Here is a 22,865-nt window from a genome sequence, read left to right as displayed (position 1 = left end):
CGCCGATATATCCGATATATCGCCGATATATATATCGGTATTTTGGTACACCAATATCGATATTTCCGATATATATCTACTGAATATAAAACCCTTTTTTTCCGATATATCTCGGAATTTCCGATATGAAATTTTATATTGCCGATATGATCGATATTTCTGATATAATCGATATATATCGGTTGATTTTTTGACTATTTTAAAATATAAATCCGATATTTCCAATATATTTCTGATATATATCTGATATTTTCGATATATCCAATATTTCCGATATTTTAAATAGTTTGGACTGGTTACCAAAAAAATAGATATATCCGATATATATCGGTTTTTGGGTACACCGATATATTCATCGATATCAATATTTTGGGCCTTGGTTATGGCTATGCCACTGGGCAAACGATGTGCTCGTTTGGCTTTCGGTCATTTACATTTAGTCATTTCGATTTAGATTGCATCTAAAGTAGTACTCCCGTAGAGAGAGAGAGAGAGTACAAGCAACGAGTGGTACATTAATAATCCGAGTGTTATTTCATTTCACACTCACCTTCATTTTTACACATTCTCAATATGAAATAAATGACATTTTAGTTATTTTGTATTTGCCCATGGATTCCCATCAAAATACAATCGCTACAATTTGATGTCTGAACAGGAGGAAACGCAAGATACAACAAGAATGACAAGGAAAATGAGTGAAGACTCTAAAACACTCTGGGCTTTGCAACGATAATGGAATGCTTCAATATGTGCAAGCTGAATTGACCACCTTTCTCAGCTGTGTCAATCTTCTTCTGTCCAGGTGGTGGCAAAAGTTCAAAATTCTGCACAAGACGGCCCAAAGTGATGCCCAGTATTGGCAATGCAAGTATAATTCCAGGACAGCTCCTCCTCCCAGCGCCAAATGGAAGATATTTGAAGTCATTACCACTTGCTTCTACCTTTGCTTCTTCTTCCAAGAACCTCTCTGGACGGAATTCTTCTGGGTTCTTCCAGTTTTCTGGGTTATTTGCGAGCCACCAGGCGTTCACTAGGATTTTGCTTTCGGCAGGAATATCATACCCATAAAGTTTGGCATCATGGAGGTTCATGTGTGGGACCAATAGTGGGATTGCCATACGGAGTCTGAGGGTCTCTTTGACGACGGCTTGGAGGTAAGGCAATTTGTTTACGTCTGGCTCAGTGACCTGCCCGGATCCAAGGATAGTGTCTAGCTCATTGCGAAGCTTTTGTTGGACTTCGGGGTGATTCACAAGTTCAGCAATTCCCCACTCAATCGACCACAATGTCGTCTCAATTGCTGTATTACAAACATAACGTGCAGAATTAGTCACAATAATCTCCTTTCTAGTTTGTCATCATGTATAGATCTTTTAGCAACCTCAAATCTATTCCTTTGGAACTAGGAGCAGCATATATTATTCTTGTTACATTTTTCTGGCTTTTGGCAACTCCAACTATTTTACATTTGCAAAGCCCAATTTCTTCCTCCGTATGAGTTAGTTCTCAAATGTATTCGGTATTTCGGTCTAGTTTAACAGCTAAGTTTTCACAGAAGAAAATCATGTGGGTGAATGTCATTTTTCTTCACAGATCAATTATTTGTTGAGATTTTTTTTTTTTTTTTCCGATAATATTGAGAAAATTAAGGTTCTTCACATTCACAGATCAATTATTGTTGAGAAAATTCAATAGTTCGGGAAATCCAAAAATCAAAATTCATCAAATTTCGACCCCTATCATATTCAGATTGATTTCGGAATAATCAATATTTCAACTCTATATTTGGAATTCCGGTTTTTGAAAAACTAAAATATTGGGTGGAATTCCAAGATTTCGTTCAGAATCACCAACACTGAAAAATCTTGAGAAATTTATTTATTTTTCAATAATATTGAGAAAATTAAGGTTCTTCACACTCACAGATCAATTAGTGTATGGTTACTAATGTTTGACATATCGTCACTAGTACAATTAAATTCACAGTATCTCAGTATCTATTTTGAACGGGGTACCCTTTTGAACGGAATCTTACATAATTTAGTTTGAAATGCTGAAACTTTGAGGAGATTTATGAGTTCCTATAAATTCGGCACCGAATATGAATATAATACTGACAAATGCTTACTGGAATCCCCTCAATCTCGGAGTTTCGGTTAAAATTTAAGAGTTAAATCATCGACATATATGGGTAATACCCAACTCTAGTCTATGCTAGTGTCCGCGTCGAACAATCTAATTGCGATTTATAGCAAATAATCTAGATATGGCCGAGATCGAAATCACGTTTTTTTTGGTAACTGAGATCGAAATCACTTAGTCCAGAACTCCAGATAACAAGACAAAATTGAAGATTTTGCGTACAATCGGCATTTAACAAAATTTGATACTGCCGCTGCTGACAATCGGGGTAGCACCACAAAAATTAGATACTAAATTTTGTATGTCGACGCCAACCTCACCTAAAATTGACGGCTTAAAAATAAAAAGTCGGACAGTCGACCATATAGCTCATTTAATGCTCCTCATTTAATACTTCTTACATAAGAGTGGAAAAAAAAATATGAAAGCTTATTAACAACGTTGAAATATAAAGAAAAATGTAATGGTGAAGAGAAAATTACCTGCAACGTTGATATTCTCAACGATGTACAAAACATTGTCCTCGTTAATCTCTCCCTTCTTCTCAGCATCAAGAATATGATCAATGGCACATTTCAATCCATCATTATCAGTAGGTTTAGTGCTAGCAAGCTTCCTGCAGCACAAGTCCAAAAATCAAAGATTAAGTAACATAATAAAAAATTAATCAGAATAAGAAGAAACTAATACTTACTTTCTCTCGTCAAGAAAATAATCCTTAAACAGCTTAATTCTTCTCTCCTTAACTTCTCTACAAATCTTCAAGTACCCTCTTAAAAACGGCCTTAAAATGGGAATAAAATCACCATAGTTATACTCAAAGCTTTGAGCTAGTCTACTTCTTTCACCATTCAAAGCTTTAAGTTTAATAAACAAAGGATCCTCCTCACTTTCAAATCTTCTGTCAAACATAATCCGATACATATTATTATACATCATAAGTTGTAATCTTCTTCTCAACACAATCCCGTTCGTTGAAGCTTCAGCGTTCATTTTCACATCTTCAACAACTCTCGCTGCTTCATCTTCCCAACCATATCTATATTGCTGCACCACTTTATTTGTGAAAAATGGTACGGTCATAATTCTACGCATTTTTCGCCAATGTTCACCGTATACAGTGAACACCATATCTTGACCTTTACCTGTGAATATATCGAAAACAACGTTTCGAGTACGTGATCCGAATTCTACACCTTGGGTATGCAACACTTCTTTGGCCAAGTCTGGAGATGAAACCACTACGAGATTTCGTTGACCCATACGAAGGAGAAATATTTCACCAAATTTTCGGGCTAAGTCAGTGAGATTTCGGTGGTTTAAATCATCTCCGACTTGTAGCCAATTACCGAAAACTGGTACGGGGAATGGACCGGGTGGTAGTTTAAAACGCTTACCACGTAATTTAGCAACAGTTATAGCAAGAACAGTTGCTATAAAAAGAGCTAAAAGAACTTTTTCTAAGAACAAGAGATCCATTATGAAATGAGGAAGGGGCTTGTTGAGAAATGAGGAAGGTGGGCTAATGTCTTATATAATAAGTTAAGTGAAGGTGTGAGAAGGTAGATGACCGTTCATTTTAACGGTGGACGTTAATTTAGCGGTCTGCTTTTGGGTTGTGTCATGGATGACGGTGTCAAAGTTGACGGTGATATAGAGAGGCATGGAGATTGAGACCGGGCGGGGGTAGGTAAGCCGTGAACAAGTGGGTCACTGAGTTTACCAAGAAATGAAGACAAGTGCGGCTTAGTTTAATAGCTTTTCATTATTTTATTTTATCTTACTTAACTGTGGGCTAACTGGCTGGGTTACTAGTTTTCTTTGATTAATGAAAAGGGGGCTAAACCTTTGAGTGAATTAGTGAAACATGTAGAAACCACAGTTTTTTCTATTATTTCTTGAAAGATTTTGTGATATCCATATAACAAGGAAGGGAAGTTTTGTGATCCACGGTTGAGATTTCATCTTATGGTGGGCTGGGCTGAGTGGTGGTTGGAATTACATATAACGCCTCGATTACTGTGTTGGAGTTTGATGGTAATTAAGACTTTCCATTAATTTAGCAAATCAATTAATAATAATTAAGACTTTTATTTATTAAATCAATAAATAATGATTGTTAAAATTTTCTATTAATTAAGCAAATCAATAAATAATGGTTTAATTGGTAATTAAAATTTTTTATTAATTTATTAAACCAATAAATAATGATAGTTAAAATTTTCTATTAATTTTGTAAATAAATAAATAGTGGTTTAATTAGGTAATTAAAAAATAACTTTCTAATAATATCAAATTAATTAATGTTTTTAGCAATATTTCAAAAATTAAAATAAATAACTCAATTCAATCAAAATTTTCAATTTTTTTTTTATAAAAGTTGATATTTAAGGAATCAAAAATATCGATTGTTCCCACATAGTCATCATAGTTGTCAGGAGGTCACCCGTCTTATGACTACTCCTCCATTAGCAAGCTTCACTACATAGTTCCCACAAATCCATAAATCCGGAAAAAAAAAAAAAAAAAAAAAAAAAAAATGTTGGGATTTGGCAAGGAAGGGAAGTTTTGTGACCCATGGCTAGGATTCCATCCTACAGTGGGCTGGGCTGAGTGGTGGTTGGGATTACATATAATGTCTCGATTACTGTGTTGGAGTTTGATGGTAATTAAGACTTTCCATTAATTTAGCAAATCAATTAATAATAATTAAGACATTTATTTATTAAATCAATAAGTAATGATTGTTAAAATTTTCTATTAATTAAACAAATCAATAAATAATGGTTTAATTGGTAATTAAAATTTTTATTAATTTATTAAACCAATAAATAATGATAGTTAAAATTTTCTATTAATTTTGCAAATAAATAAATAAATGGTTTAATTAGGTAATTAAAAAATAACTTTCTAATAATATCAAATTAATTAATGTTTTTAGCAATATTTCAAAAATTAAAATAAATAACTCAATTCAATCAAAATTTTCAATTTTTTTTTTATAAAAGTTGATATTTAAGGAATCAAAAATATCGATTGTTCCCACATAGTCATCATAGTTGTCAGGAGGTCACCCGTCTTATGACTACTCCTCCATTAGCAAGCTTCACTACATAGTTCCCACAAATCCATAAATCCGGAAAAAAAAAACTCTATGTTGGGATTTGGCAAGGAAGGGAAGTTTTGTGACCCACGGCTAGGATTCCATCCTACGGTGGGCTGGGCTGAGTGATGGTTGGGATTACATATAATGCCTCGATTACTGTGTTGGAGTTTGATGGTAATTAAGACTTTCCATTAATTTAGCAAATCAATTAATAATAATTAAGACATTTATTTATTAAATCAATAAGTAATGATAGTTAAAATTTTCTATTAATTAAACAAATCAATAAATAATGGTTTAATTGGTAATTAAAACTTTTCATTCATTTATTAAACCAATAAATAATGATAGTTAAAATTTTCTATTAATTTTGCAAATAAATAAATAATGGTTTAATTAGGTAATTAAAAAATAACTTCCTAATAATATCAAATTAATTAATGGTTTTAGCAATATTTCAAAAATTAAAATAAAGAACTCAATTCAATTAAAAGTTTCAATTTTTTTTTTTTTTAAAAGTTGATATTTAAGGAATAAAAATCTTATACATTGATTGTTCCCACATAGTCACCATAGTTGTCAGGAGGTCACCCGTCTTATGACTACTCCTGCATTAGCAAGCTTCACTACATAGTTCCCACAAATCCATAAATCCGGAAAAAAAACTCTATGTTGGGATTTGGCGGTCAATATAACAAGGAAGGGAAGTTTGTGACCCACGGCTGGGATTCCATCCTACGGTGGGCTGGGTTGAGTGGTGGTTGGGATTACGTACATATAACGCCTCGATTACTGCGTTGGAGTTTGATGGTAATTAAGACTTCCCATTAATTTAGCAAATCAATTAATAATAATTAAGACTTTTATTTATTAAATGAATAAATAATGATAGTTAAAATTTTCTATTAATTAAACAAATCAATAAATAATGGTTTAATTGGTAATTAAAACTTTTCATTAATTTATTAAACCAATAAATAATGATAGTTAAACTTTTCTATTAATTTCACAAATAAATAAATAATGGTTTAATTAGGTAATTAAAAAATAACTTGCTAATAATATCAAATTAATTAATGCTTTTAGCAATATTTCAAAAATTAAAATAAAGAACTCAATTCATTCAAAATTTTCAATTTTTTTTTATAAAAGTTGATATTTAAGGAATAAAAAATCTTATACATCGATTGTTCCCACATAGTCACCATAGTTGTCAAGAGGTCACCCGTCTTATAACTACTCCTGCATTAGCAAGCTTCACTACATAGTTCCCACAAATCCATAAATCCGAAAAAAAACTCTATGTTGGGATTTGGCGGATGAATTACTTATGTCTTAGATCTCAAACAACTTCATAGATGCTAGAATTCATACATGAGGCGACCCTTCCCCCACGGGCTAGGCACCTTTCCAAGTACATGTTTCAACCTCGCTTCACGGGCTAGGTGCTACAATATATTCCCACGGGTCCGGGTATTACACTATATATATGCCAAAAATTTAGACTATCTAAAATATTAAAATAAAAGTAGCAAATTATTTAAGGTTTCTACCATTTTTCCAAAAGTAATTTACTAAAAGACAAGTCTACAAAATTGTAAGTTATAAAAAATAAAAAATAACAAGTTTATTGAGAATTTCTTATAGAGATGATCAACGCTTCAATGAGACTTTTTCACGGTATTTTAATTTCTAAATTGATAGCTTACAATAATTTAAAAACGGATCGAAAAATTATGATAAGTACGAATTGGATATTACTACAAAGTTAACTGGTTAAAATATGTGATGAGACATACTCTAAAAGAGTAGGATTTCAATCTCAGTCAATAACATGCAAGGCGTTAAAATATGAGGACGACAAAACCATTATGCAACATTTTAAAATGGATAGTTGGTTTACATCGTCTCGATGAACAATTGGAATTAAAGAAAAACTATGAGTTAACAAAAATAAAATAAACAAAAAAGCAACTAAAAAACCATAAAATGAAATCAAATTATGAAATTTAGGAAAAGTACGTACCTCCAGTGCATGTAGTATTAGTTTATATATATATATATATGGTTATATAACTCCACTTTATATATATATATATTTAAAGTTACTCCAACTCATAAAATGAACTTACAAGATTAGTGAGGACTAATTTTTTGTGGATGTGTACATTCATGATGGAGAACAATTTGAAAAATCAGCTCAATTGAATATGTCTAACCTTGTCAAAAATTGTATCGAAATTAAAAATGAGTCAACCACGAGTTGGATAATTTCATAACTTTCAAATGATTTTTGATGAGGTTGTACATCTTCAAATGAGCTGATTTTTGTGAGGATGATCTCTATTTTGAAAAATCATCTCCACCAAAAATCAGCTTCTAGTTCATTGAGTTAAGTGGTGGAGTTCATTTGGAGTTCGTTTTAGTGGAGTTCATATAACCATCCCATTATATATATATATATATATTTATGAATTAAGTTTTTTTTGAACTACAAAATTTCATGTTCAGTCTATTGAAGTATGTTCAAAATAATTTGTGTAGAGTGAATTTGATACAAATCTTTTTCGATTTTTTTTTCCTTCTTGCAATTAAGAGATGAAAATACATGAATGAGTCGAACAAGAGCAAATTAACATTTATTGATATATCCTTACAATGTGCAAATAATTGCTCAAAGTGTAGTTAACCGTTGCATTGAATATTCTCAATTATATAACATGGTTCAATTACTTGGCCAGTAACTTTGTTATATTTACAATTTGCATAGGTTTTTTGTTTACATTTTCAGTGTCAACAGTGGCTATGTTGCTTCATTCCAAAATAACAAACACAAGGGAGGTTTTGCCAAAATTCTTTGTGACATGGCGTTCATGGGCGTGTAGAGATAAAATACAACAACATAATTTGTGCCTTCATAGCCAGTTGGAGCATTTCATATTCATGTTTTGTAATCATTTTTTTTTTTCCAATATCGGAAACTAAATCATAGCCAGTTTTGACTTTTGATACGAATTATTGCGCGTATAGATAGAATCATTTTTATAATCCTTCATTTCAGGTGAGAAGAACTTTCTAGTTAGCAGTGCAAAATAGGAAAAAATGCGAGCTAAACCAAATGCTCAAAGTTTAAGGTGTTTTAAATATAAATATCGCAATCACCACTTCCTAAATTTCCACTCATAGGAAGCAATCAACTCAATCATCTAATACCTGCTTCAATGTATATTGCCACTAAGTCTCCAAATGTACACGATTTGTTAACTAAATTTTTCATATATTTAGTAGAAAAGTGGCTTAACTTGTGATATTGTTTAGACTTGGCGGGATTTAATGAAATGCATGGTACCAAACAATTCGATGTGTATACTGCTTGACCCGATACAATATATACACTGAAATTAATTATAAAATAGAGTTCTGTATACATCTCCAAAATACATTATGGTCGTCCTTGAAATACTCTCGCTTATTTCTTTGTGAAGAAGACCAACTTATCATCAACGCATAACTTGTAAAAACACCCCAAGACATAGATGGATATTAGTTGTATGCAGTGTTCACGATTTCAAAATGAATGTCGGAATTTCACTAGATATTTTGGTTTTTCAAAAAAAAAAAAAAAACAAAATAGGGTCGAAATATTGATGGTTTTGAAATTAGTTGAAATCAAAATATGACATGGGTTGAAATATTGTCAATTTCAATTTTCTAGATTTTCAGAATTTTGAAAATTCCAAAATCCCAAACTATAGTTGTATGTGAATTTTTATAAATATGACCCCCCCCAAAAAAAATGTACTGATACTTGTACCACCCAAAACTATGCCCGGCATTGTCCCTATAAAGTTAGTATTAACCATAGTTAACAATTCGTAATGCGACAAAAATTCGATATGGAAAATATTTGAATAAAATTCGAGCTTCGATAAGAATTTGTTTTTTCAATTTGGATTATAAAAAACAGAAACAACAAAAGTTCGGTTCGTAAGTAATTCGAGTATAATAAGAAGTTAAAAAAAAAAAAATATATATATATATATATATATATATATATATATATATATATATATATATATATATATATAATGAAAAATTTGACAAAGATATCCAAAGGACTTTTTAGTGAAAATACGAATAATTCGCGAATAATTCAAGAATTAATTATTTCTGACCGAATTAATGAATTATTCTGTATCATTGAAAAATACGACCGTTTTAAACATTTTTCGAATTAAACGAATAATTCACCGAATTGCCAACTATGGTATTAACTAAATTGTGCAACATATGAGCTCTCAAATTTATTGTTGCCCCTTTAAAACTTGACAACGGATGATGATTTGCAATTTTGCAATTTATTAGATTTATTATTATTATTATTATTATTATTTAAGAGTCCGGCTATGCAATAACCGGGTACTGGGGTCCCAACCCAGTAACTGTGCGAAATCAGATGCCATGTGTCTTAGCTGCTAACGACAAGTTAAACAAGTTTTTCTTTTTCTTTTTTTTTTCCATTTTTCAACAATAAAAGATAAAAAAAACCAACGAATAAAAAAACCCCACTTCGTCTGCCTCCTCCTCCAAAATCTCACATCCTTTCTCTAGAAAAAAAATATATACGAAAATGAAAACAAAATCGTGTTTGTTTTGAGAGAGAATCGGTTTTGTTCTAAATTATTCATAATGTTTTTTTAGAGGAAAAGATCAAATACTTCAACAACCCAAACATCTTTGTCCACTGTATGTAGTATATATTTGACAACAACCAAGAAACGGATCAAAATCATCAACCAGATCGTGTGTTTTTTCTCAACTAATCTCTTATTACATACCCACGAGACCACAATTTCTTTTATTTTTCTTTCTCGATTCTTTTTTTTTTTTGTAAGAATATTGGGTGTGGGGATTATTTAGAGGCCGAGGAAGACGAGTTGTGGAGCGTGGGAGGTGGTTAGCTTCCTTGGGTTTTTTAAGTTTGCGATTTTTGTGTGTTTAAAATAGAAAACTGAAAAAAGAAACAAAAAATTGGGTATAGGTACACAGACGCAAATTTCTTAAGTTTAGAGGAAATAACAAACTTTTTTTTTGTTTTTCCTCCATAAAAACTGAAATTTGACATATGTCTCAAATTTGAGATTGACTTTTACAATTTTGACATCTTTTATTAGTCCCAACTAAAGAAGCCAACTACCAACAAAAAAAAAACTACAAACTAAATCAGTTACCAAAAGAGTAGTGGGTTAATCAAAATAACTAAAATTCATCCGAAATCTACAAAATTCCAATTAAAAGTGAGATGAATTTCTGGAGAGACCAAAACAATATGGAAAACATCAACTTCAAAAACGGAAAAAATGTATGTTAATTACAACTAATTTCAATACAGCTTTAATAATTTAAAATGCATCTCTGATAATTTTGAATAACATGTTTAAGCTTTGTTTGATGTAATTCAAATTGTGAAATTGTGAAAGGACAAATGATTTTTTTTTTATAAGACAATTGTATTATTTGATTGCAGTACATCTTGGAGCAATACACACGCACCCTTGCCTGATGAGTGGCCTCGATTGACACACACACACCTACAGCTTGTGCACATTAAATTTTTGTATTATTTATTTGTGGAAGAAATTGACAGTTACAAATGAAAGGGTAAAAAAAAGAAATAAGAAGTTTTAAAAACAGTTAATACACCCAAAAAGTGACATGTTGTTAAAATTGGAGTATAATCAAAATATAATATTGGTCTTTCTCTAGACAAAAAACACACTAAAGAAAGTGTCTAGAGCCCAATTTCTAGAAAAAAGAAACGTAAAAAATGAACAAGAAAACGCAGGTTAACTTCTGTTAGCTGCTTGGACACGTGGCCTTAGATTTTACACAGTTACTGGGTTGGGATCCCAGAAATCGGTTATTGCATATCCGGCCATGCTTAAGTTTGAATTCTTCAATCATCGGTTATGCACAAAATCAAATGCAGATGCCTTTTTCTATTCCCCGCCATCCCCAGTAATACTTACCTCACTCCTCAACTGAGTATCCATCCCTAGTAATACTTTAAGGACTTTAACCCTACTCCTCAATTGAGTACATTTACACAAGCCACTCCCATTAGTAGTTCTACTGGCAAATATTATTATTATTATTTTGGTATTATTAGTTTGGTAAAGTTTGTGTTAAATTGTCAAATTTATGTGAATAATCAATTCTATTAATATTATATGAGACTTAGGAGGGGACTAATAATATAAGTCAACAATCCTTCTCGGCAGGACACGTTGGAAATACACATGTAGAGGATTGGACATTCTCACCTGACAAGAGTTGAACTGGAAATACACAGATATAAGGATTGGACATCTTCAGATGGTAAGAGTTGCACTCGAGACCTTTCAGAAACCAAAGACTCCGATACTATGTTAAATTGTCAATTTCTCCATAAGCTCGAACTTATGTGAATGATCAATTATATTAATATATTAGGGGAGGCTCGGGGATACTCATATAAATCAATAGTTTGCATTAGAGATAAAATATGGGAAATCATATCGTCGAAAGACAAATTTTAGTAAACCAACAAATGCAAACATTTTTACACACCTAATAATTTCATAAACTAGTTTTCATACTCGATCACCCTACGAATGGTTCCGTTCTAAAATTTGATAAATGAATTATAACAAAATACAATTTTAATAAACTAATACCTTAAAAATAAATCACTAATGCAACTAACCAACTATTTATTTCTACTCAATAAAGGTTTGAGTTTTTGGTTGTGCAACTAGATCTAAAGTTAAATGGTGTGATATTTAGATTTAGTGTTAGATCTAGAATTTCTTAAAGAAAAAAATTTATGACTTTTTGAAATTTTCATCGAAAGTTTGATATGTTTGAAACGGCCATTTGAAATTCCTTCCAATCCAAGTTAACAAATTTTATTAACAAGCTTGTTATATGAACTCTACCACTAAAAGTTGATTTATAAGATAAATTGAGGGCTGAGTTTTGGTGAAGATAGTCTTTTCATAATAAGGAATCTTTCTACAAAAAATCAGCCCAAACGAAAATGTTTAATCTTGTCAAAAGTTGTTTTGAAATTTAAAAAATTTGGACCGTTAGATAATCTTATAACATTGTAAGTAAATTTCGATAAGTCTAGACATCATCAAATGTGCTGATTTTTTATAAGGATAATCTATATTGTAGGGAGAATATCTCCACAAAAAATAAGTTTCTATTTCATTGTTTTTCATAGTGGAGTTTGTATAAATTGTTGGTTCTACGATCAATTGTTAAAAATTGAAAGTTCACAAATAATCAGGCAAGAAAAATAACACATTATATCTAAAATACTTTAAAGAATTTAGGTCATATTATCTTTGAGTCCCCTGAAGTATTTTAATATTTTTTTATGTAACTCTTGGTCTCTTCAACCATTTTATTTGGACGGAATTGCCCATATCCATTTGATTAAATTACAAAACACCCAATCAAAATATTAAAGTAAATTTGTAATTCTAATAAAGACAATTATGTCATTTAAACTCAAATAACAACTACTAAACATCATGTGCGGAGCACATGCATCATGCTAGTTTAATGTAAAAAACGCCCAAAGTATATTTAGGTCATATGTCTTTTTGATTTGACCTGAAACCTGATTGTATATTTTTGTATTGGCCGTATATATCAGAAACTTAAAATATATTTACCCCTATAAACAAAAATCAGAAAAATCTTAGATGACATCATTGAAAACTTCAAGCTTACAAAATTCAAACGTATGATTTGATCTTTCGTACTGCAAGCGTCACACATGTCTATCATCGTCGCTAACTTTGAAGAATATATGCCAAATTGCAAATACGAGTACACGACAATGTTATTAGCTAAGTTAATAACTAACATACAACACCCGGTGTCTGACACTATAATGACTAAACCATCATAGTTTGACCGTGGGTGGCTTATATTTTCTGTAATATAAGTGTGTATGTCAACCCCACGACCACCCCCACCATCCAAAAGGCTACACCAACCACACTCTTTTATTCTTTTTCTTACGAGTGTGTTGTGACCATTTCTTTCTTTGCAACTTACCCACTCCTTGGATGGCAACGTGGAATCGTGGATATATGGTACACCTAACCTCAAACCAACCAACACCAGTTGAAGAAACACCCCAAATCCCAGATGTGACCTACCACCACCACTACTACCAGTCTACCACACGATTGGCATTTTGGCACATCATATTTGGCTAGCGTAAGTTTTTGTTTTTTCATGACGTGTGAGAGCTTTCTCAGAGTAACTGGCTCTAGACTCCAGAATTGAAAGTTCCATTGTGCCAGTTTTATGATTTGATCTTACAAATTTTCATATTTTGCAGATGTTTGGACTGTACTAACCTGGCTCTTTATTTGAAAAAATGTCGGGTCACTCACAATTTACACGTGCTATGACAGTAAGAGCAATCACAATCTTCGACAAAAAAAAACAGTTAAAAAAAACAAAAAAATGTGAAGAGTGATCCTGAACACACTCATAAAAACATTCTAGTTCTCTAATTTTAAAATAAATAAATAAAATAATTTTAGACACATTTAACTTCCTAAATTACTCTTCTTTTTATTAGACGTATTTAAAATATTTATTAAGACCCATACTAAATCCTACGTGATTCATTTATAGAATATATGGGGATGGTTATATGAACTCTACCTTATAGCGACTCCAAAGTTACTCCACTCATAAAAATGAACTTACAAAATGAACTGAGGACTAATTTTTTGTGGATGTGTACATCTCATAATGGAGAACACCCCCACCAAAAATCAGCTCAATTGAATATGTCTAATCTTGTCAAAAATTGTATCGAAATTAAAAAAATCTGGACCGTTGGATAATTTCATAATGATTTTTTATGAGGTTGTACATCTTCAAATGAGCTGATTTTTTGTGAGGATGATTTCTATTGTGTGGAAAACATCTCCACCAAAAATCAGTTTCTAGTTCATTGAGTTAAGTGGTAGAGTTCATTTGGAGTTCGTTTTAGTGGAGTTCATATAACTATCCCCTATATATACCCCTATATATATATATATAGCCCCGCTCTTTGATCTCTGATCTAACTCCTTCAAAAAAGAATCGTAGATACAAGCCTAACAACTAGATAATACGCAAGTATGTCTATTTATAAAAAAAATAATCTTTTCTGCCACAGATTCTACTTGGAAAAGTGTTCTTTCATCTTTGATCTCCTCTTTTGTTCATCTCTTCATCTTCAATTGCTTGGACTTGGTAGATGTATCTCCGGCTGGGGAAAACTGGGAGAACAGAAAAGATTAAGGGTTCGAAGAAATAATACAAACGAACCTATTTCTTCTATATTATAAATATTCAATCTGGTTGAAAAGCTGGTTGAAATAATACAAACGAACCTGGTTGAAAAGTTGCTTTTCTTCTTTGATGATGTGATGAAGGTCGAATCAAAGCGGCTAAAGCTTTTTTAACCAAATCCCCTTCAACGGTACCGATTCGAATGAGTGAATTCGTCATAGCAGATCTCCTAGCATTAAATGAAAAACGAAGGAGATCTGAGGAGATTGAAACGAATATGAGTATGTGACTAAGAAAATGTAATTATTCTTTTGTTGGGATTTCAGTGTTGAAATTGAAATCTTTACTGTGATTCTTTTCTTCTTTCTATCAACTCTCTGTCTCTAAAAAAAAAGAAGTTGGAGAGAGAATAGGAGAGAGGGAGCAAGCGAGAGAGTTTTGAAAAAACCCTTTGCGAGATTATATTTTGAAATTTCGGTTTTTAACTAAAGTCCGCAAACGGACGTCTGTCTAGGAGCGGGGCTATATATATATATATATATTCAAAATAAAAGTGCTCTTGATTTCTTCTCCAATAACTCTTTTTTAGCAACATTTCTCTCACCAATAAAAATGCAAACACCTAGGCTGTGTTTGATTACCCCAATGCAAAAAATCATCAATTTGCGGCAATCTTGGATTTGCCACAATTTTCGTGACAAAATTTACATTAGGGGAGGTAAGCAATTTTGCCATGCCAAAATAACACATGAATTTGCCACAAAACAAAAATATTTGCCACAACAAAAAAAAGAAAAAAGTCCGATAATATATCTCTCCACCCCACCTTTGTCTCTCCTTCGAAAAAAACTCAGAGAGCTGTGATTTTCCCAGGAAGAGGAAATAACTTCATCTCCTCAACATATTCATTCATCTCTCTTCTCTCTTTCATCTCTCCTTCTATTCGCCTCTATTAGGTTCAAGGTTAGGTATTTTTTCCAAGTGAATATCACCAATCACACTCGATTACCACCATTTCGAATGTCTTCATATTCAGGTTATGTGCAAATTGAGGATTGATAGCAACTTTCAATGTTGTTATTGTTTATGTATTTACTTTAATTTTTTCACATTTTATTAGTTTTAGCACCTAATAGTTTAAATAAAAGAGATAGGTTAATAATAGGTTTGTGCTGCCTACTATTTTTTAAGTTTTTTTTAATGAATTATGCTTCATTTTTATGGATATTCAACCATATTATTCAATGTCAATAAATAATTCAAGGGCCACTCCAACAAGGAACTTTTTGAAAGGCGTATCTAGCCCTTCACCGTAGATTGCATTGCACATTACACCAGATCTGTTGAAGAAAGACATGACAGATGCGTTGTTTTTTTTTTTTAAAAAAAAGACACTTTTAAGTGTCATATGGTGACCCATTTTTTTTTGCAGTCGTTTTTTTTCTACGACACTTGACATGTGTCGTTTTTAATTTTTTCAATATTTTTTAAAATAGCCGAATCAGGGCCAAAAAAAAATCCCTAGCCCAAAATCTATTGAATCATGGCCAAAAGAAACCTACCCAATACAAGCTAATTGGATCATCCTCTACCCTAGTGATCCAAAATCCCTTTAGAAGCCCAACCAAAACAAGACCCACAACATACAAGATCAAAGAAGATGATGCTTTATATATTTTGAGTTCTGACAATTATCAACTATCAAAATAAGAATTTAGGATATCCCAAAATACCACAAATTTCGGCATTACCAATGAAACAACAAGTCTGTTTTATTGAAATCCCCAACAGAAAAATGGAACTGTTCATAATAGAATCATGAGAAATGTAGTGACCAGCATACCAATAATAACAACTGTACCTGCAGCACAAGATAAGAAGTTAAATTTACAATATTATGAGCTTAAAACACATCAAGAAGTAAGAAAAACAAGAGAATTTGAAAAACAGAAATATAAGAATATGTTATACATTTATAATTCTGACTGTGTACACATGAAACTTCAAGAATTCTAAATACATGGCATAAACTGCAGAAGCAATGTTGGAACCTAAAATATCGAGTATGCAAGCCCCATATGCTGTTATAAGTATGTTGGCTATTTGTAATAATTCATTTTGTAAACTTTGTAACTCAACTAAATCTTTTTTCATTTTGTTTCTGTATGCAAGTGAGGCAAGTGGTTACCGTGGGTACTCTGCAAAAGAGGAGACCTATGGTGGATGGAAGGAATCTTCTTAAAAAAATGTGTGTTTCTTGTTTCGGTGTGTGACAATTTCTACTTGAAAGCAAGGCCCAAAATATCGTCGATATATATGATTTATCGTCGATATATATCATTTTTTTTGTACACCGATATCGATATATTTGATATATATCCACCGAATATTGAATCTTTTTTTCCCCCGATATATATCGGAATTTCCGATATAAAACTTTATATCGCCGATATAACTGATATATACGATATAATCGATATATATCGTTTGACTTTTTGACCATTTTTTAAAATAAATATTTCTGATATATTCGATATATATCGGCGAGATATCCGATATATATGTGCACAATGTAATGAGAATATCGGAAGTGATGACGAGACACAAGATAATTTATTCGAGAACATCTCAGGTGATGATGAGACACAAGAACCTGATACTGATGATGATGATAGTGGTGGTGATGATGGTGACAACAATGGTGGTGGTGGTGGAGGTAATTTTAACGTTCAATTGCATGACTCAACTGATGAGGAAACTCTATTGGACCCACAAGTATATGAGGTTGTACCCAGAAACAATAGTGGTAGAGGAGTTATTAATGACAATTCCCAAAGAATGTATGAGCCAGGGCGTGGAAGTGTTGGTAAAAAAAGACAACGATGACACATTATACGAAATGATGTTGATATTGATTCAGTTTCTTCTAATTTTGAAGCAATGAGTATGAGTTCAGGGACACACGACCATGACAATGAGAGGGTATATATGGTAGTGGTTGGGGATACAACCAATCAAGAGATAACGATTCTTCTAGTGGCATGATCAGTCACCCTGCGAGTAGTGCGTCATAGGGTTCTTTATATGGATATTGGATGGAGGTTGATCAACAACCTTATGGCGCACCACAACCTAAACCAACATATGGACAACTCTATCCAAATTATGAATCTGTTGGAAGTCTTGGAACTGCACCTGGATTTGTTGCATTGCGCCCAATGTATACTTACACCAACACTCCTCAAATTGGAATCATGTTAGAATTTCCAACACAAAAATATGAGTGACATGTTCGACAATTTCTCGACGGTGGATATAACTCTGTATACACTTGGGTAGGGTATTGTGAAGCAATTAGGATTCAAGAATCGGGTATGGAAGTTGACCAGCCACATCACTCGTTTATGTATTGATGTAACTTATTTATCTTATTTTGTAATTTGAGACTTTGAGTACATTAGATTATGACATTGTGGTTAATTATTTGTCAATATTTTTTTTTTTATGGTTTTTTTTATTAAATGTTGCAATTATGTCCTCCAATATTTCCGATATTTTTGATAGTTTGAACTGGTCACAAAAAAATGGATATATCCGATATATATATATATATAATATATATCGGTTTTTGGGTACACTAGTATATTCACCGAATTTGGGCCTTGCTTGAAAGTGTCTTTTGGTTTGACTGATGCATGTGTTTTTAAAGATTGTTGTACCTTTAGTTCACAGATAAAGAGTACCATTCTAATAGACAATTCTCTATTAATGTTGCTAGTATATTGTTTTGTGAAAGTCTTGCTTATGGTCCGCCAATGAAGTTCACCTGAGGTGTTGCCAGTATACTGTTATATTTTTTGATGTTGGTCCTGACACAAGGTGGGTCGGGGGATGAGGCTGGATTTGCTCGCTCAACTTGCTGGTCCCTTTTCAATTCGAGTGCTTCCTTAATCGGAAACACTAATTCCAAGTGAGTTATGTTTTCTTTGCTTTATATTCAACTGACAATTTGAAACCTTTTATTATTTGGGAGAACCTAGCTTCTTGGAGGAGTCATCCTTCATAGTTGTGCATGAATTGATTGCCCGATCTGTCTGTTGTATATCACCCAGAACGTGGATTTTTACGTTGTTTATGACTAGTATTTGCCTGTGTCGTACTTTGCACAGATACGGGCGCCGTTTGGCGCCCCCTTTACGGCACAGATTCGCACGTCTTCGCCGCCTCTCTCCCCCTCATTTTTTTTTAAAATGAGCTCATACTCATATTTTCAGAACCCAACAACCCATAAAAGTTCAGCCCAAAAACAGTCTAGGCTTTTTTTGTGTGGGGTGGGTAAGGTAAGAAAAAAAATTTAAACTCACCCCAAAAAAACTTGTTAATTCACCCCAGAAAAACATTTTAGTGGCTATGATTAGAGAGTGGCACAACCACGTATCACCTTATGAGATGGAATTTGTCAATCCACTCCACCCTTATTTGTTATATAGACTAGTTAATGTTCGTGCTTTCGGTACAGATTTCATAAAGTTATTGTGTCTTTTTATTGTAATTGGCATTAACACCTGCAAAATAGTTGTTGTAACTTTGGCATGGATAGCTCTTATCAAATGTCTTCCTCTAACAGAAACAATTTGTTGTGTAGAAAAGCTCTTATCAAATGTTTACTACCATAAAAAAAAGTAACTAAAAATAATAAAATAAGAAATAAAACAAAGGCTCTTATCAAATGTCTGCCTCTAATGGCTGAGTTTGTTGTGCATATAATGGGGCAATGTCAATATAATTCCAAATAACTAATCGTATTTAAAACCTCTAAGAAACTGAATTTTGTTTATGTCAATAATATTTCCGTTTTGTTTTGAATACATGAAAAACACCAAAACTAAAAAGAGAAATATGAGGTGGAGGATTGGCATGATCTTTTTCTTCGACTAACTGTATACAAAAGTAGATATCGAAATGTTAGATTACGTAGACTTCTTGTCATAAAAGTGGTTAACAAAATAGGGCAGCTTCGTTAATAAACCAGCCTAATAAGAATGTATAGTCATGAGATTACATAAAAAAAAAATCCATCACTTCCTCACCATTCGAGCAATACATAATAGTGTCTACAAACTTTTTAAAAAAAACAGGAAAAAAAGTTTTAGGCCAGAGTTCCACCAAAGATCCTAGCAAAGAAGCACCCTACAAACGCCTCGCACCATATTTCCATGCTTGTATAGTACTTTTAGCTCTCCTCCATCGCTAGTCCAATTTCCACTGGAAAAGTTTTCCCCCTGAAAAGCATATAGAGTTCCTTAAATATGTTTGCAACTTCACCAGAACAAATTAAAAACCAAAAAAGTACATAGTCATGAATTGATCATGGACAACCTAACAATATAATGTCACAGCAACAATATAAAACCATGATATTGTTTGAAGGGATTTTAAATGTTCTAAAATATCCACTTTGCTTGAGGCTAGTTTCTAGTTGAAAACCTGAATTGGAATTAAAACAATAATAGCAATAACGAAAATAAAGGTGGCAATGCATACCTAATTTTACTTCAACAATTTTTTAAGGAGTTCTTATATGAGTTTAGTAAAAGCCATGGCCTGAAACATAACATAAATGAAGTATAGTTTCAATCAAGCTAACATAAAAGTGCAAGTTATCTCAGAGTACATTGGTAAAGAAAGGTTTTCTGCGGAATAGTAAATCTGAAAACAAAGAAAGAATAGAAAAATAGATTGTGTTTTTTTTAACCAAATGGGGTAACAATACAAAATATACTAAAACAAAAAGGTAAAAATGCCATCAAACAATACACATACCTTATTCAAAATAGCAAGGCATGCACACACGTACTCCGCCACCCAATTTGTCTTTGAATATGTTGTTACTATTAAACAAAGTGAGTGTCTAATGCAATAATTATTGAACTCATTCACAATTCAGAACAATGTTTAAAGAAAAAAGTGCAACGTGCTCGGTTAATTAGTTAACTACTCTGACATTTCCATCTGCCCAAATTTTGGAAGGAGAAGAAAGATAGTGGGGACGAATTCATAAAGCATTATATAGTCAAACTAATTACATCGTGTCACGTAAAATGTCTATAGAGACAATTAAGAAAAAATTGTCTTATGACACTCATATAGTCGGCTTCTACTTGCAGACAAAAATTCAACTAAATAAATTAAGAAAAAGTCATTCTCTAGTTAGCATTTCCCTGCAAACTATTCCTAAGCCACAACATTTTATATGTGTTGTCCACACAATGTATTGTTGACACAATAAAAGGGGAGGGCCTTAGTCTTTAGGGAATCAATATCATTAAAGGAATTCTGGAAAATAGTTGTGGCAAAGCTCATTGGAATGAGACAACTCTAAATTTCCATTTTCTGGCCCCAATTTTGTTCAATATGATATTTGAAAATCACCTTGAGAGTAATAATGCACTTGCCCCGAATTGAAAAAAGCATATACACACAGGATATCATAAATAACTATTAGTGATTACTACTATGCCAATCAACAGATATAATAAAATCGAATTTGGAAAAAAGGAAATACTTTAAGTAACTTCTTTTGCCAAATTTTAAAAAGAGCATAGAAAAATTGGAATCCCTTAGGAAAGAAAACAAATTACCAATTACAACAACATAAGCAGGGAAAAAAATGCATGTATTCAGCACAAATTTAAAAACACACCTATTTCTATTTTAAATCATAAACGGATACAAAACCAAAAGAAATGAAGCTACATCTGGTATAGAAAAGTAACACTAATCTTTAAATTGGGTGTAATAAACCATATAAGTGGAGGCTATGATGCTGCAACAATAAAACATAAACATTCTTCTATTTCGTTCAGCAAAATTATAGTAGATAGTAGAAGAGTATGAACAAAAAAAGATGCCTCAACAAAAGCCATATATATGTATGTAAACAAAGAGGAAGAAAGCATCATGTTAAGTAGTATGATGCAAATAACGTTAGTAATGAAGATGTAGGTTATAAGGCTTTTATGCACGCAGAATAATGTGTGCATAAAAAAAATGAGATGAACAATCTCAGAGTGAAAAGAACATGAAAGACAAAGTAAGAGTAGATGCATACGTCCTAATAATAATATAAAAAAAATAACTATTTAACACAGATTGCATTTCAACTGGTCTTGACCAAAGGGGGTTTCCCGGCTCTGATCCTCATTGTACTCGTCTCAACCTATAAAAAAAAAGGGGCCAAAGGTCTCGTAAATTATTGAGCAAAAAAAAGGCAACTACTCGTGACAAAGGTTTCCTCAACCCCAAAAACCCAGGAAGAAAGCACCATGTTAAGTAGTATGATGCAAAGAGCGTTAGTAATGAAGATGTTGGTTATCAGGCTTTCATGCACGCAAAAGAATGTGTGCATAAAAACAATGAGATGAACAATCTCAGAGTGAAAAGAACATGAAAGACAAAGTAAGAGAAGATGAATACGTCCTAATAATAATATAAAAAAATAACTATTTAACACATATTGCATTTCAACTGGTCTTGACCAAAGGGGGTTCCCCGGTTTTGATCCTCATTGTACTCGTCTCAACCTATAAAAAAAGGGGGGGCCAAAGGTCTCGTAAATTATTGAGCAAAAAAAAAGGCAACTCCTCGTGACGAAGGTTTCCTCAACCCCAGAAACCCACCACAAAGGCGGAATCACAAACTTTTGGAGCTTGGTCCTCTACCTTTCCACCCAACTTTCTACACTAATTCAACATAGGTTTTTGAATGGAGCGGCTTAGTATTTTGACAATGCAAGGATTCAAGCTACAGGAATAGCAATAGAACATAGTGTAATGCAGATACAAAGATACTCTTTGAAAATTAACCGGAAAAAAAAAACAATAACGTAATGTGCGGAAAAGAAAGTGTTAAGGATGGGAAAACAGGTAGGAATTGAAGAGTCATACCTGGGAGAAATTTAGAAGAAAACACAAAGGGTGAAAAAAGTCTTTCTCTAGAATTGATTGTACCATGGAAAAGTTGAAGGCTGCGTAATCAACAAAAATGAAACTGCATTCATGAAAGGTTCTCATGTTTGAAACTAAATAAAGAAAAAAAAAAATAGGACAAAAAAATATAACATAACTTACATGAGATTCATTGATCACAGGTGGTGCAAGAGATAGAAACATGCATACCAAGTACTCCCCATGAGATTATTTGAGCAGGCAATGCTAAGCTAACATAAAAAAATAAATGAAAAAAGGGAAAGTCAGAGACAAAA

The 22,865-nt window shown here is 32.4% G+C and overlaps 1 protein-coding gene across 1 annotated transcript; it reads right to left on the bottom strand.

Moving 5' to 3' along the window:
* Window positions 1–574: 574 nt before the first annotated feature.
* On the bottom strand, window positions 575–3,727 carry C4H (cinnamate-4-hydroxylase). Its single transcript, XM_086571569.1, has 3 exons — window positions 2,840–3,727; window positions 2,628–2,761; window positions 575–1,303 (listed from the first exon to the last, which is right to left on the bottom strand). The coding sequence occupies exons 1-3, from the start codon at window positions 3,622–3,624 to the stop codon at window positions 708–710; spliced, it is 1,515 nt and encodes a 504-aa protein (XP_086427695.1). The 5' UTR covers window positions 3,625–3,727; the 3' UTR covers window positions 575–707.
* Between the last annotated feature and the right edge of the window lie 19,138 nt (window positions 3,728–22,865).

This window comes from Coptis chinensis, chromosome 7, assembly GCF_015680905.1.
Source record: "Coptis chinensis isolate HL-2020 chromosome 7, ASM1568090v1, whole genome shotgun sequence".
NCBI lineage: Eukaryota > Viridiplantae > Streptophyta > Magnoliopsida > Ranunculales > Ranunculaceae > Coptis > Coptis chinensis.
Note: the sequence above shows the minus strand (reverse complement) of the source record. Positions and strands in the feature narration are given on the sequence as shown.